The following is a 15,713-nucleotide window of genomic DNA, read 5'->3' as shown; positions in this document are numbered from 1 at the left end:
TTTGATGGAATGCAGATTATCAGAGGCATACCCTCTTATTTTAAGATAGCTGCAGAACGTCCGACAACGGCCTTTGCTCTGTATAAGACCATTAGTCACTTTTTTATTTTATTTATTGCATTTGTTTTACGCCCAAACCCTGAGGCATCACGGCATAGTTAGACATCTTAAGTAAAATTTGGCAGCATACAAGGTACATACAAATAGTAACAACGGCTGATTACATAATGTAGACACAGTAGTTGTGATTACATGGGTTATATTTTCTAGGTTACATAGCCAGAATAGTGATGCTCATTTTATTGGTCTCGATCTGAGGAGGACTGTAGACCCCTCTTGTTGGTTAATAATGACCTGTCTAGAGTTTGCCCCTAGTCTACAAATGTTTATAGCCTGGTTGTCAGTGTATGCTTTAGTGTTGGATGTTTTGGAAAGCTGTGCTGCCACGTCTCATTGAGCCCATCATCTGTTTGAGGAACATTTAGGTTGGACATCATACCATGAGTTGTGTAAAAGTGGTGTCCCTGCAAATAAATGTAGCTGTGTTATGTTGCTGTCTGTCAGTTACTATTGTACACACATAGTTGCTGTCCTTGGTATTGGTACACCACTTTGTTGTATTTTACTTGGAATTTGGGATGCTTGTTAACACTCTTGAGAATATTTAGAATGATGTAGCATCCAATAAGCGGTATTAAGGGTTTTACAGGTAGTTGTCCTAATGGTAATCTGCATGAAGGTCAGCACTGAAGCTATATTTTAAATAAGTAATTTCGTTTTGGGGAACTTGTTTAATTATGTTAGTGTATTTATATTTTAGTATTGTGGTTCAGTGCCATTATGATGTTTTATGCGATTGCGTTGCTTCGAGCGTCTGGATGGAATAGTGTCATGCTATGCATCGGTGGTAGTGCTTGACATGCCTGAGCAGCCTATGCAATGAATGTATATGATTTGGACATTCTATGTGTGGAAGTAATGTTCGTGTTATTCATTTAAGTCAAGTCCGAATGCATGTATAAAAAGGCAATTTTATTTTACAATTCTGTTGATGGTGCAATGTTTCTGTATGCATTTTTGTCTACACACTTCGGTAACAGATGCCAATTTCGTTTTTGTTAACCCATTGACTAATACGTTGTCTTGAATTCAATTGTTTGTGTAATGGAAGTATTTGGCTGTTGTCTAATTGTCTTTTCTCTTTGAATATAGCAAGAAAACCTAGGTTCCCAGTTCAGCCATATGAGTCTTTCTCGGCAGTCATCAGCAGAATCTTCAGAGACACATCCTCCAATGTACCAGTCCACAGTGGTGCTGCAGCCGACTCAACAGTCTGGATTTATGATGGCACCACAACCTTCCAGCCAACCAGTCCATTCTTCCAACTACCCTACCTCTGCCCATCCTGTCAGCCAACAGGTCCTACAGCAACAGGGATTCATACAGCAGCCTATTCCTCAGGTGCAAAGATTTACCTAAATCCTCTTCTGAAATGTCTTCTTGAGCAGCAAAATCTTCCTATGTCATTATAACATTAACTGTTCGACATTTTTTTAGACTAAAATCATCAGCTAATTGGACTTCTTTGCACTTATTGGTGTGTAGGCTTAAAGTTCGAGTTGATGAATGCATATGTTTCGTTTTAAAACATAAAATCTATTCATTCCAATACTGAGTCCCCACCGAAAACCTCCTACAATCTCTGCATGTTCATCCACACCAACATCTTCTCAGAAATATAGACTCAACTGCAAAAACTTTGCGCCTTTTCAGTCATTTGGGCAAGGATAGTTTTTGTTGGGTGCAAACGACATGCAAAATTGCACTTGCACTAGTGCAAAGTTTCTGTAATATGGCCCATTGTCAAATACCTTTATTTTAAAGTGAATGCACTTTACAAAGAAAGATATTTCACAGTGGTATGACGTTTTTTGCAACTTTTGAAGAGGCATTTTAATCTGAAATGCAGATATTAGACATTTGTCCAATGGTATTTCACAAATGTTCAATGTCTTAAAAAATGTGACCAGTGTATTTTAGTCATTGAAAACTTAAATGGACATTAATTATTTGTCATGTGTTTGCAAAATTTGGATGACTAGATTATGTTGTGTTTTTGAATGTTGCTGTTTCCCCTAACTGTGACCAGTGGCATTGCCACACAAACGTTTCAAGTACCCCTGAGATTTTAAAGCACAAGATGCTTAATATTAGTCTTACACAAGCTGCCCAGTTCTGTCTCGGATCTCTGACATGGGGTGAGTTAGGGAGATTTTTGCACAACCCTCTGGTGAGGGCTGTTACCATCTAACTTTAAGGTTTTCAGTATTTCACCCAGAAGGTAAAGACCAGGCCCCTCTAAGGGTAGTAGCTGTGGCAGAACAGTCTAGTTTAGCTTATGGAGGGTGGAGAGCTGGTAAAAAAAGTACATTTGGCCCACACAGATAACCACAAATGCATCCTAGCCAGAAGGGCAGTGGCACCTTCCTACACCATGGTAAAATGAGGAGGGCTGTGGTAAAATGGTCCAGAGCCAGTCCTGCCCAGAAGACCCAGTCAATGAAGAGGGTCAGGAGGAGGAGTAAGAGAAAGAATGTTCATCAGCCCAAAATCAAAACCAGAGCTACGGGACAGATGCACTTGGTCTCACAATTCAGCATCAACTTTTCTCCTCCAAAATCTTCCAGCAGGTTAGTAAACCTGCAGACTAAAACGAAAAAATCTGAAATGAGGGCAGGAACAAGATTTACCCTAGATAAACCTGCACACACAAGGGCTGCAGTCACCAAACAGTGCTCCAACAAAGGTCTTGATGCCATCCCAATCAGGTTGGTCCCAAAACCCACTACCATTTCAGGACAGCCCACCCAGATTGTTTAATGGCTGTATTTAAGGCCTAGGATCTGGTCTAAATCCATCCCAACCACGACAGGTGGTGCAGCACTATGCTCTAAGCCAGCTCATACGTACATAACAGCCATTTTAGGCCTACATCATGGCTTCCCTTAACAAATACAGTTCCCAGATAGAATGTGGCAGAAAGCAGGAAAAAAATACATCGGTATTCTATTAGCTACCAAGAAGGTACATTGGACTACTAATGCAGTAAACTGTCTTGAACCCCTGCTTGAGCCATCCAACCTATTTCCTAAAACCAGTGTAGGGTGATCAAATCACCCTGTGGCCACAATGGGGTACACAAGAACATCCTTGTCCAAGAAGTAATAGGGCTATCATATGGCCATATATTAAAAAAGGGCTGTAGTGCCAAGGGGGCTTCAGTACAAGTTCTTCTCTCCACAAAAATAGGTCAGAGATCCTAAATGAGCCAAGGAGGAATATAAAAAACAGGTGGAGGTCCCTAAAAGGGCCATGAGAACCTCCAAAAGTGGAATTATTCCCTAACCAGGGTGTTAGGAGAGTTATCGCAACCTATATTGGTTTAACGGTGTGGAAAGTCAAACTTGGCGGGCCTGCAAGGGTTTGGAATCAAACCAAACTCTGTGGTATTGTGCCTGAGCAGCAAGTCTTAGAGTAAGGCGATCAGAAGAGTGGTGTAAGTACATTTAAATTACATGTTGTTTACCAAGCATTAGATTGCCTATAAAAGTGAGTATCAAATCTATACTTATTCATTAAACAACACGTGCAGTAAGCTACAGTGACTGCAAGGTAAGATAAATTATACATACATAAATTGCTGTCTATTTGGGAAACCAAACTCCATTCCTAAGAGAGCTCTAGCTTCAAGTTAAAAAACACATTTGTTTCAAACTGCTTTGCTTAATCTACAATCTGTGTTGCTGTTCAAGCCTATCGGACTACCATGGTTCATCCCTATATCCCAAAGAAAGACTTAAGATCCACTGACATCTATTTCTGAGAGTCGTTTATTCCAGACACATTGGCAGTGGCAACTGAAGGGTGTCACTGGCTGAATCAACCCTCCGGAACACTCTTCCTCTCTTCATCTGCCAAGCCTAGCCTCTACTGGAGTTTAGGAAACTTCTGACGACCTGGTTATTAAGGCAAGCATAACTATCTAAATGTCTGATATAGCTTTGCTCTTTCCTGCTCAGCTTGTCGCTTCATAGATCCTAACCACAGCTAACTTTTTTGTTTGTGCTATTGAAGCTGGTAAATAAAAAAAACAAAACAGAGTAAGGATACAACTGAGGAGGAACAAGATCTTAGAATGTATCATCAGTCTTATAAATGTACAAGGCATTTCAACAATTGGAAGGACTAAATTAAGCAGCGCAACTGTGTCCTAGGAACATTTTTCAGAAACAGTTTTATTTAAGTAAAGAGTTTTGCTTACTTAGTGGGTAAGGAGTAGTGTAGTACCATTATCATAGTTCTGCCATAGGTTTGAATTGGGCTAAATGCAATAGTCAATCAGTAAGATGGTGACTGTTTGTAAGTTATTGCTTAAAGGTTTCATGTTAATTAAGAAGGCAGCTACTAATTCAAGGTGTCTAGGGGCACCCTAAACCAGATGACTATACCCAGCTTCACCGCAGGTAAGGCAATAGTTGCTGCAGGGTAGTATCTTGCATCCAATCTGATTCATTGCGGCCCAGTGGGCCAAACAAAACAAGCATGCATTCCAGTTTCTCGAACCCTCGCCGAACAGATGAATGACTCAAAGCAACCCTATGCCATTGAAGACTACTCTTCTTACCGTTGGTTGTGTCATTGGAGTCCAGAGGTTGCGAGTGCAGTGGCAGTTTTGTTATGCTAACTGGGTTCGGTGAGGCAACAGTTCTGGTCTTTGTTTGCTACGTCGCGGTTCAGGGAAGCACCAGACCCGATTTCAGGTAAAATGCCTCTTTACCACCCTTTATTCACAAAGGGCATACATGAATGAATAAAGGCAGTACAAATAATAAATGAATGTTTAATTACTACACACGTGTAATGGAAAAAGTTTAAAAATACTTCACTGTTGAAGCAACCGCAAAAGAAATCCTCATCTCGCCAGTAATGCACTGAAAAGCCCAAAAACAGGCAGGCAGACAGATACTCGCATGAACGGGCATGGAGGCAGTGCATCCACTCTTCCAGAGAAGCTTTCTGCCTAACTGTCCCAGTGCCCCTCACTCTACGCCTCCTACAAATGCGTGGTGGCATTTTCAAGAACTTTCTGGCTTTCAAAGTCTCTACATGTTGACAGTTCTCATGGGCCCTTGGCCGGAGGGACCCATGGCAACCCCCAGAGACAAAACACTTGCCTTTCTCGTGAAAGTGCGAAAACAGCGACATAACCTTTCTTCAGTGTCTTTGGCTGACTAACTTTTTAGAGATATCAACTTTGTGCACCTCCGCGCCCTAAACAATTTATAATTCAAACCAGGTGTCGCATGGGTGTGGAAAAGCAAACGTAGACATAGAGTTCCTCTACACCGTTTGAGGATAATGAAAGGTTTCCTCCACACAGCCTCAATGCGCCACGGAACACTCAATGCGCCACAGAAAACTTTAGTTGAGGACTTGTAAATCAATTAACCATTCATAAAGGTTCAAGTCATATGTTTTTTGGTTCTTTATTGTTGGCCCTGTGTGATTACACGTGTTTCGGCACGATGTTGTGCCTTTTTCAAATCAGAGCATATCTTAAAGTGTGACACATTGTGAAAATAAAAGAGTGAAAGTAAGATGGAATGAGCATAGGTTATACATTAGGACTAGCAAATTGAACTCGGCAGTTGCACACCACTGGATGGAAAAGAAACACATCATCAATCAAATTTGATTCCAAATAGTTGATGTAATCACCAGACGGAACATGCACGAAAATCATTCCATCCGATTTGACCAAAAGGAGACCTATTGGATCGACCGTCTCAATGCCATGACCCCCGGTGGCATCAATGAGGAAATAAGCTATGTGTTACTTGTAACATGTATTCTGATGTTTGTTAATCTGCTTAGAATCACATGCTGTGCATAGGTCCGACATCCTGTGGTCACTGCAGAGTATTGCATTTTGTTTTTCGTAGTCGAAAAGGGGACTTCGACAAGGCGTGTCTGTAACACTATCCCTATAGTGACGTGCGTTGTACCCATAATCCCTCACGCGTCGAGGTCCCTCAGATTGTTTTTTTCCGCCCAGCATCTGTTCGCCTTACGCGGAGCTCCTAGAGAGACATTGCAAATACTTACTACAGTCCTCGGTCCTTAATTATACTTATTATATTGTTAAAGATCCCTCCCCTCGACGTTAGCTGTGAAGCTGTTTCTCCGCCGAGCAAGTTTTCGACGGAGGGGAAGAGACGGAGGAGATCCTTCGGCGCTGCCAAACACGTGGCCTGGCCTCGCCGGCCAACATATACAGTAGGGAGAGTGGGGGTTTGAACTTTTATCTTCTCTTTGAGAATGTCTTTCTTTCTCCCCTATCTTTCCCTTGGGGTTGTTATCACCAGTTATTATTGCCTCTGCTATGGAGAGGACACCTTTTAAGTTTTGCCCACGCTGTAGGGGCAAATACACTTGGAAGGACAAACACAAGCTCTGTAATTGTTGCTTGCCCCTCGATCATAAGGAGGACAGCTGCGCGGCCTGTAAGCTCTTGAAACCAAGAACTCTTAAAGAACGCAAAGTTAAAGAGGTGGGCGGACTACGGTATGTCGAAGTCAGTTTCCTCACCCGCCGCCGCTGTTACAGAAAGTGATGAGGAGGGTGATAACTCGACATCCGTTACGGAAGTCATTAACCCCCAGAAGGAGCGCTCGCGCTCCTCGACGTCCGTCCCCGGCCCCAACGGGCTCGGCTCACGCCCTGCTCATGGGGATGAACACCCTGGCGACAAGGACGCACACAGACCCCATAGGCCTAAGCACACAACCCCCGGCTCTTCTTCGTCGAAGACGAAGGATCCATCAGCGCCGAAGGGGACGCAGGGCACTCCGGCGTCTACCTCAGACCGTAAGGGTCTCAAGCCCCAACCGCAAACGCAGCCGCGACCAGCGATTGGGCTTTCATCAAACACGGGCGCTACCCCAAAATCATCCGACGTAACGCTCCATAGAGCGGCCGTCGAGGAACAACGCGTAACGCAGGCAACGTCGACACCAGAGTCCTCTACTGACAAACTTGTTGTCGAGAGCCTGGCGAGAATTGTTTCCGAAGACACACGTAAGCGGACGACGAAACAAACGTCGAATACCGCACAAAAAGCTATAGAAACGCCGAAAAAGCATAAGAGTAGCCAGGAACTGCCCCTTTCATCTATGGGCACTTCGGAACTACCGGAGGGCTTTTCAGATGGCGACGGAAACCTTTCTTCGACGTTGTGGGAGCGTTCTAAGCGTTTTGAAGGTGAAAACACTGATTTCCCCCCTCTAGACTATTCAGGGGTCCCCCATGAGACCCTTCAAAGACTCCATTCTTGTATGGAGAAAATGGAAAGGTTTTTGGGAAACCAAAACCCACCCACACCCAAAAGACTAAGAGAATGGCCCCAGGATGGCCCTAGGGTCAAAATTCCTAGGCTGTTTCCCCCTTCTACAGACGTATATGACCTCACGGAAGAGGAGCAATACCTCCAGGAGGATGAAGAGTGTTTGGGTGGAGAGGAAGAACATGAGGAAGAGGGGTTTGAAGAAGATCCTTACACTAGTGCAGGAGCTTTCGAAGAAGATACAGCTACCTCGCAGCCTTGGCAATCCCCATCAGTGCACTCAGACCCTGATGTCTTTCACCCTTCTCCTCCCAAGGATTCACCTATTGGAAACACCTCTCCCATAGATGACCAACCTTCACTTAATGCACTATTGCGCAAGGCAGCAGCGCATTATGAAATAGACACAGGGGAGACTCTTCCTGACATAGACTTTGTAGAGAAAGTTATTAAAGAAAAAGCCCCTGTTAGTCAGTCTATTCCGCTCCTGGCTTCTATAAAGAGAAGAATAACTCCTTCCCTTTCCAATCCTGCCTTAGTCAGAGGGGTCAACCCTCGGATAGAAAAGCTCTTCAGCCCTTCACCCTCTGACCCGTTGTACATCAGAGGCCATTCTATTCCGGACTCCCTCGTAGTTACTAATACAAGGAAAAGAGCAGGGGTACCACTATCCACTAGTGAGGCACCACCTGACAAAGAGGGCAAAAAGCTCTACGCACTTGGGAAGAGAATAACGACGTCCGCCGCCTTTTCAACTAGGATTGCAAATAACAATTCCCTACTAGCTAGCTACGCAGATGCACAGTGGAGCAAGCTGCGCAGCGAAGCAGCGGACACACCAGAACCCCTGCGTTCACGCCTGTTAGCTACAATCTCAGAGGGAACTCTTGTAAACCAGGGCATCGTAAAGAACTCCTTAGATGCCGCAGAGACGGCTGGCCGTTCCCTGGTTCAGGGAACACTTCTCAAACGCCATGTCTGGCTGCGCAATTCGGGATTTAAGCCGGAAACCCAGGCTTCCCTGATAAATAAGCCCATAGAAGAAACACATCTGTTTGGGAAAGCAGTTGATGAGGCCCTAGAACATGCGAAGAAAGAGTTTGATACCATCAAAACTCTTGACCAAATTTCTAGGCCCCCTAACAGACGCGGCTATGGCAATAGACGCTCCTTTCGTGGCCAACGCCAGCAGCAAAACCAACAGCAATTTTACTCTGCTACCAACTGGCCCTCTAACCAGGGTAACAACACCCAGTTCAGTCAAAGAGGCCAACGCCGTGGCAGGGGAAGAGGTCGCGGCTCCAGCCCCAAAGGTTCCACGCCCAATACCAACAAATGACCCGAAGATTCGGGTCCCCTCCCATGCATCACCGGTCGGGGGCCGGCTAACATCGTTCCTTTCAGCATGGGAGGGAATATCGTCAGACCGCTGGGTATTATCCACCATAGCCCACGGATACTGCATCGAATTCAACGGTTCCCCGAAGTACAGACCCCCACGGAACCGACGCATGACACCGGAACACCTCACCATTCTTCTACAAGAAGTAGAAGAGCTACTGAAAAAAGAAGCTATAGAGGCTGTCCCCCTATCTCAGTAACAGAAGGTATTTATTCAGTGTACTTCCTTGTACCCAAAAAGGACTTAACCATGCGCCCTGTATTAGATATGCGCCCAGCGAACAAGTTTGTCAAACCCCAAAAGTTTCGTATGGTGACCTTGCAGGAAGTAATCCCACTGTTATCACAGGGGGATTACATGACAACACCGGCCATGAAAGATGCATACTTTCATATTTTAATGTTGCCAGCGCACAGAAAATACCTCAGGTTCAAGATAGAGAACAAACACTACCAGTTCAGAGTACTACCCTTCGGGATAGCATCTGCACCAAGGGTATTCACGAAGGTACTGGCAGTGGCAGCGGCCCACCTGCGCAGGTTATCCATCCCGGTATACCCTTACCTCGACGACTGGCTCATAACAGGGGATTCTTACGAAACATGCTTCTCCAATACCCAAAAGACCGTAGACCTTTTGTTCCAACTGGGCTTCTCCATCAACGAAAAGAAGTCCAGCTTAGACCCCAGCCAAATCAAACAATTCCTAGGGGCTCTAATTCGAACAAAGGACGGCCTCGTCTTCCCCTCCAACGAGAGGGTCCAAAACATGCTGTTTCAGATCCCCCATTATGTGGCAGGTCGAGAGGTGACAGTACGCAAAGCAATGCGCTTGCTAGGAATGATGGCGTCATGTATTTATTTGGTACCTCACGCGCGCCTGCGCCCGCGCCCAATGCAAGAGTGGCTCAACAGCCAGTGGTGTCAGGCCAGCGGACAATGGGACGATCTATTGGTGGTCTCGCAGGCCTTGGTTCTCTCGCTACGGTGGTGGACAAAAGAAAAACTGTTATTAGGGAAAACTTTTGCCACACCCGCAGTGGAAGCCACTCTAACCACAGACGCATCCCTTACAGGATGGGGAGCTCACCTATCCCATCAGACTGCTCACGGAGCGTGGACTCCGAGCTTAGCATCCAAGCATATAAACCTGCTGGAACTACTAGCGGTGTTCAAAGCACTGAAAGCCTTTCAGGAACACCTACAAGAAAAGACAGTGATGGTCCTCACAGACAGCACCACAGCCATGTACTACCTCAACAAGCAAGGGGGCACTCACTCTCCAGGACTGTCCAAGCTGTCCCAGAACATCTGGAAGTGGGCTCTCAAACACATGTTCCTACTATCACAACATGTACCAGGGGAACTCAATCTGCTAGCAGACAAACTCAGCAGAGACTTCCCCCTGCCCGTAGAGTACGAATGGTGGTTACAAGAAGACATCGTCTTCGACGTCTTCACACAGTGGGGTTTCCCAGAAATAGACCTGTTCGCAACTCTGGAAAACTCTCAATGCCAAGATTACGCCTCCAGGTCCCCCCAGAACCAGTCCAAGGGGAACGGTCTATCGATTCCATGGTCAGGGAAATTTGTTTACGCTTTTCCCCCGACTCCCCTTCTCAACAAGATAGTGCACAAGATGCACCAGGAACAAGTTACCATGATACTGGTGGCCCCGACAGCCATGGTTCGCTCACTTGTTGAAGATGTCTCTATCTCCTCCAGTGAAACTGCCCTGCCCGTACAACATGCTGTCACAAGACAGGGGCAGGACACTGCACCCATGCCCTCAGACCATGAACTTAGCAGCCTGGCTCCTGAGGTCATAGAATTTGGACATTTACAACTTCCACAGAGGTGCATGGACATCCTCAGAGAGGCCAGAAAGCCTAACACTCGTCACTGCTATTCTAGCAAATGGAAAAGATTTGTCATCTGGTGTAGAGGGAAGAGTATCAACCCCGTTGACTGCTCTCCCACACAAATTATTCTGTACCTGACCCATTTACTGGACTCAGGTCTAGTATTCAATTCTATTAAAGTACACCTGGCAGCGCTTTCGGCTTACACCACTTCACAACTCAAAGTATTGTGGTGGAAGATCCCAGTAATCAAAGCCTTCATGGAAGGGGTAAAGAGAATACACCCTCCAATAGCAAACCCAGCTCCTGGCTGGGATCTAAATGTGGTACTCACCAGGCTCATGGGGTCACCCTTTGAACCCATGCACAAGGTAACTCTTAAAGATCTCACTCTTAAGACTGCTTTCCTAATCGCTATTACCTCCATTAGGAGAGTAAGTGAACTACAGGCCCTTTCGGTTTTAGACCCCTTTCTAACAGTTCACAAAGATAAAGTGGTTCTACGCACACACCCAAGGTTCGCACCGAAATTCATCTCCAAATTCCATGTCAACCAGTCTATAGAACTACCAACGTTCTTTCAAAATCCTTCAAATCTAGGAGAAAAAAGCCTGCATACACTTGATGTGCGCAGAGCTGTCATGTTTTACATGGAAAGAACTAGTCCACTGAGAAAGACTAATCAGTTCTTTGTCTCGGTGGCAGCAGGAAGAGAAGGAGATGCAGTTTCAAAATCCACTATATCTAGATGGATTGTACAATGCATCACTCTCTGTTACACTCTTGCTAAGAGAGAACTACCCTTCAAGCCAAGAGCACACTCTACTTGAGGCACTGGGGCATCCATAGCATTCATTGCAAATGTTCCCCTTGAGTCCATCTGCAAAGCGGCAACCTGGAGTTCTGTACACACCTTTACAAAACACTACTGTCTAGATGCCCACTCTAGATCTGATTCCCAGGTGGGACAAGCAGTATTAAGACATCTTTTCTCTACTGTTCCTTCTCACAACCCACCTCCAACTCCGGGTACTGCTCGCTAGTCTATGCACAGCATGTGATTCTAAGCAGATTAACAAACATCAGAAGACAATGCATTACTTACCGTAAAAGCATTTCTGATGGTTGTATCTGCTTAGATTCACATGCGCCCACCCTTCCTCCCCGCTCGGATGGAAGGAACATAGACATCCTTTTCTATATCTCTCTCTTTTCTGTACTCACTCACGTCTAGAAGGTTCCCTCAGGGCAGAAAAATACAAACAGAGGGACCTCGACGAGTGAAGGATTATGGGTACAACGCACGTCACTATAGGGATAGTGTTACAGACACGCCTTGTCGACGTCCCCTTTTCGACTACGAAAAACAAAATGCAATACTCCGCAGTGACCACTGGATGTCGGACCTATGCACAGCATGTGAATCTAAGCAGATACAACCATCAGAAATGCTTTTATGGTAAGTAATGCATTGTCATCTGAACTACTGTCACCACCGACTCTAATTACCATTTATTTTCATTGCCCCTCTTGTACCACCAGACCAGACTGCTTACCGTAGACAGACCCACTGGGCCCCTTATGGTGCTATTACTATTTTGGGTTCCAACTCGGTGCCTTTACGCATTATTCCACTACAATTGTTGGTGAGGTAACCCACTTAAGTATCTGTTAATTTCTTGATCCTTGTATGAGGTCACACATCCTCATTTTTTTAGGATGGCAACACATTGCTGTTAATTTCTGCTGTTTTATTTTTGCTATTTGAATATTGACCTTATAACAGGATCCCGTACTCGTCAAGGATACACGTTTTGGGCCCCTCACCCCTTCGCTGATTGAGCAGTACAAACTATTAGAGCCTGTTCCAAAGTCATCCTTCCTGACTCAAAGTATAGCCTTTTCCACAAGACGCACGTCTATACAGGATTTGCTACGAAAAGAATGAAAAATCCCCATTTGTGGTATTACCAACCCTCCAAGTGTCACTTAAGCCCGTCTCCTCTAGGGTCTTAAGCACACCCCTGACCCTAGGCTAGTGCACCAACCCCTTCCTCCAGATTCCTTATCTCCATCTATTACCCTATCAAAGCCTGCTGCCAAAGTCACTGGAACTGTTGCCACCTTTTGTATAAGAGGCAAAAGATCTCTGAAATAAGTACTGTCACGAATTCGGAGTATATACAGAGACAATAGATAATTTATCACTGGCAATTGCCTGATTTAGTATGAGATTTCAACCTTCAGTGTCTGTTATTTGAACAACTACCACAAAGGGAATATTCCTGAAAAACAAGATCGCCACAACTTTCTTTGTGGCATGGGGAAAGCTTTGTAGTGGAAATTATTTAGACTAGAACCTCCTCAGATCAGCCATGAATGGATATGCTTCTTTGAAACAAGTCACATTCGTGCAGTGGCATCTTAAAATTTTCATCTATCTAAACCTTTTATGAGGCATATTTAAGCCTCTCAAATATAAAGATAAATACTCTGTGCACAATTATTAAAAATTCTAAATTCTGATTATTCATGTTGTCCAATTCTAACCAACAAAATGCTTAACCTGAACTTGTCCCTTTTCCCCTCAACCCCTTCCTCCATTGTTATAACCCCAATCGCTCCACATAAAAAGTACACAACCTGAGCTTATTGGCTAATAACCTAAATATGCAGTCCATTTTCTCCACAGGATGTTCTGCGACCTCCAAGGCGCAAAAAAACAGTGGCTACAACCAAGCAAACCCTGGTACCACACACAAGCTACCACATGATGAATGAAGCCCTCTAGAGGTCAGGCTACCTATATCCCCTTTCTAGGAGAATGTTCAAATGTGAAGTATTCCTTCCTCCAGGTGATCACTCCATAGATGTGGGAACCCCACATCAAAACTTCTAATCACTTTGTAGACTGAATCCAGACATCGGATTCATCTTGTTCCACGGCCAATAGATATTGTGCTTCTAATTTTAGGCTAATGCTTCCCAGTCACCCATCTCTTAAGCTCCAAGGTATGCCATCTGCAACAATGCCTTAGGTGGACTTCTCTGCTCACTCTGAAAGTGCTATTACAGAGGCTGCTTCGTCAATGCTAGTCACTCTGTGTGTCGCATTTGACTTGAAGGCCAGTCCATAGGGAAAAATCCATCTTTATTTGACTCCTTCAAACCTTAACCTGTTCATTATTAAGAGCGTTAACCGTTTCTGGATAATTACCAGTGCCAGTCTTGGAAGAAGTATACAGACTGCCCTTGGTAGATCTTATTCATATCGCAAGTTTTCGGAAGTAGTTTCTCTTTAGTCTTAAATGTGGGAGAAATCATTCAAATGTCGCTCTCTGTTGTATTCTTTGCCTTGCAGCAGACTTACTCTACGGACTCTCTGTAGCACAATACACTCCTTATCTGTATCCAGATATGTGTGTGCCAAGAATTGATGAATCTTTCTCTCCAGTCCTTTCCTTCGACTCCTTCAGCCAAACCTTTGACTGGCAGGCTCTCTTCCCACGGCCTGTTTTCTAACACTTCAAAGTCTTGCTTTGATAATCCCTTGATGCCCCTTTCTCTGACTCTGCTTGACGTCAGAGCCACATATCAGTCAGCCGGTACCAGGTGATTTTTTTCCAAGCAGAAAGCTGAAGGTCAGAGCAAAGCCTTTCTAATCGGCAGGGTGTAAACTCAATGCAGCGGTGCCCGCCAGCACTGCACTGCAGCAGGACAAAGAGGAATTAGGGTTTGGCAGTTTACTTACAGAATGTTAGAACCAAACACCCATCCAAAGGGTTCTGCAGATCATATAGAAAGGTTGCAGCCTTTCACTTGGTAAGTTCTCCCTCCAGTGGCCCCCGTGAACCGCTTAATTGTCTAAGAAGATATTACTGTACACAACATTAAAAATGACAGGCACCCCAAAAGATTAGGTAGACGTAAACAAATGCAAATTATGGTATAGACAAATGCAAATTAAGTTTTACCTTTGAATAAAAAACAGGGTTGAAATTGTAAACCAGCATTAAGGGCAGAAATATTTCATTCAAAACGTTTATTTCGGATTCAAAATCCATAAAACACATAAGACCAAACAATTACACAAATAAAACCAAGCAATTACAGGAAATAAAATCCATTCCCTTAAAAGTATACCCCGAAACCCCATTATACGACTTCAAACAGTCCAATAATAAAATAACATATGTAATACAATATTATCAATCTAGCGACAAAGTTTAAAACAAGTCTAAAAACGATGTTCTTTTTACACATTACAGCTTTGCCGGGTAAATGTTATCATCCATCACCCTGTGCCCTCAAAATCCCCTTTCTAAAATACATTGCCCTCTTCAGAAAGGAGAGCAGTGCCCATGCACCCGGAACAGAGTCTGCACTCAGAAGAAATGAGATAGACGTTTTATGATGACGGATCTTGGTCTCCCTAAGAACTGGAATTATCTTTGCTCTCCGGATCTCAATATACCCCGGGCAGAACAATAACAAATGCACCAAATCTTCTGTATTATGTCCGCACACAGCGCATGCCGCAGAGTATGGATAACCTTTCCAGTTCACTGTATTCCCCCGCCGGAGGAGGCAATCAAACCTTACCTGTGTGATTAGCCAACGATCTTTTTTATAAGAGCCCCAAATCAAATAGGGTGGGTCTCATGCGACCGACTAATCGTTGCATGAAGATTAGCTGAATTATTTTCATACTCTGAGAGCGTTCTCTTCCTAGTAAACACTTCGCCCAGAGCAGATTTATATATTGCAATAGTGTGTGAGGAGAAGCATTATGACTTGTACAAAATGTGTGCAGAAATAATGAAATTATATGCTTTCAAGGAAAATTGTGTGTGACAAATTCCCATGTTTTAGTCTGTTTTGCTTTTCTGCCATGTGTAGTTACCCTAGAAACCACTAACTAGATTACACAGATCAAATGTTCTTGCACTCAGAGAGACAATAACTCATACTCAGACCAATAGTTAGCTTATAATCTGCTCTTTACGACCCTTTATTCACGTAGGATATAAACATGCACACAACTCTGT

The 15,713-nt window shown here is 44.3% G+C and overlaps 1 protein-coding gene across 10 annotated transcripts in view; it reads left to right on the top strand.

Moving 5' to 3' along the window:
- R3HDM1 (R3H domain containing 1) overlaps window positions 1–15,713 on the top strand; it is a 1,943,510-nt gene that overhangs the window by 1,278,485 nt on the left and 649,312 nt on the right. For all 10 annotated transcript variants that reach the window (XM_069616551.1, XM_069616544.1, XM_069616545.1 and 7 more), the window contains one exon: window positions 1,213–1,461. In XM_069616551.1, the coding sequence (XP_069472652.1) occupies window positions 1,213–1,461 (249 nt within the window). The remainder of the gene's footprint in view (window positions 1–1,212; window positions 1,462–15,713) is intronic.

This window comes from Ambystoma mexicanum, chromosome 9 (assembly GCF_040938575.1).
Source record: "Ambystoma mexicanum isolate Mex_15411 chromosome 9, UKY_AmexF1_1, whole genome shotgun sequence".
Taxonomy (NCBI): domain Eukaryota; kingdom Metazoa; phylum Chordata; class Amphibia; order Caudata; family Ambystomatidae; genus Ambystoma; species Ambystoma mexicanum.
Note: the sequence above shows the minus strand (reverse complement) of the source record. Positions and strands in the feature narration are given on the sequence as shown.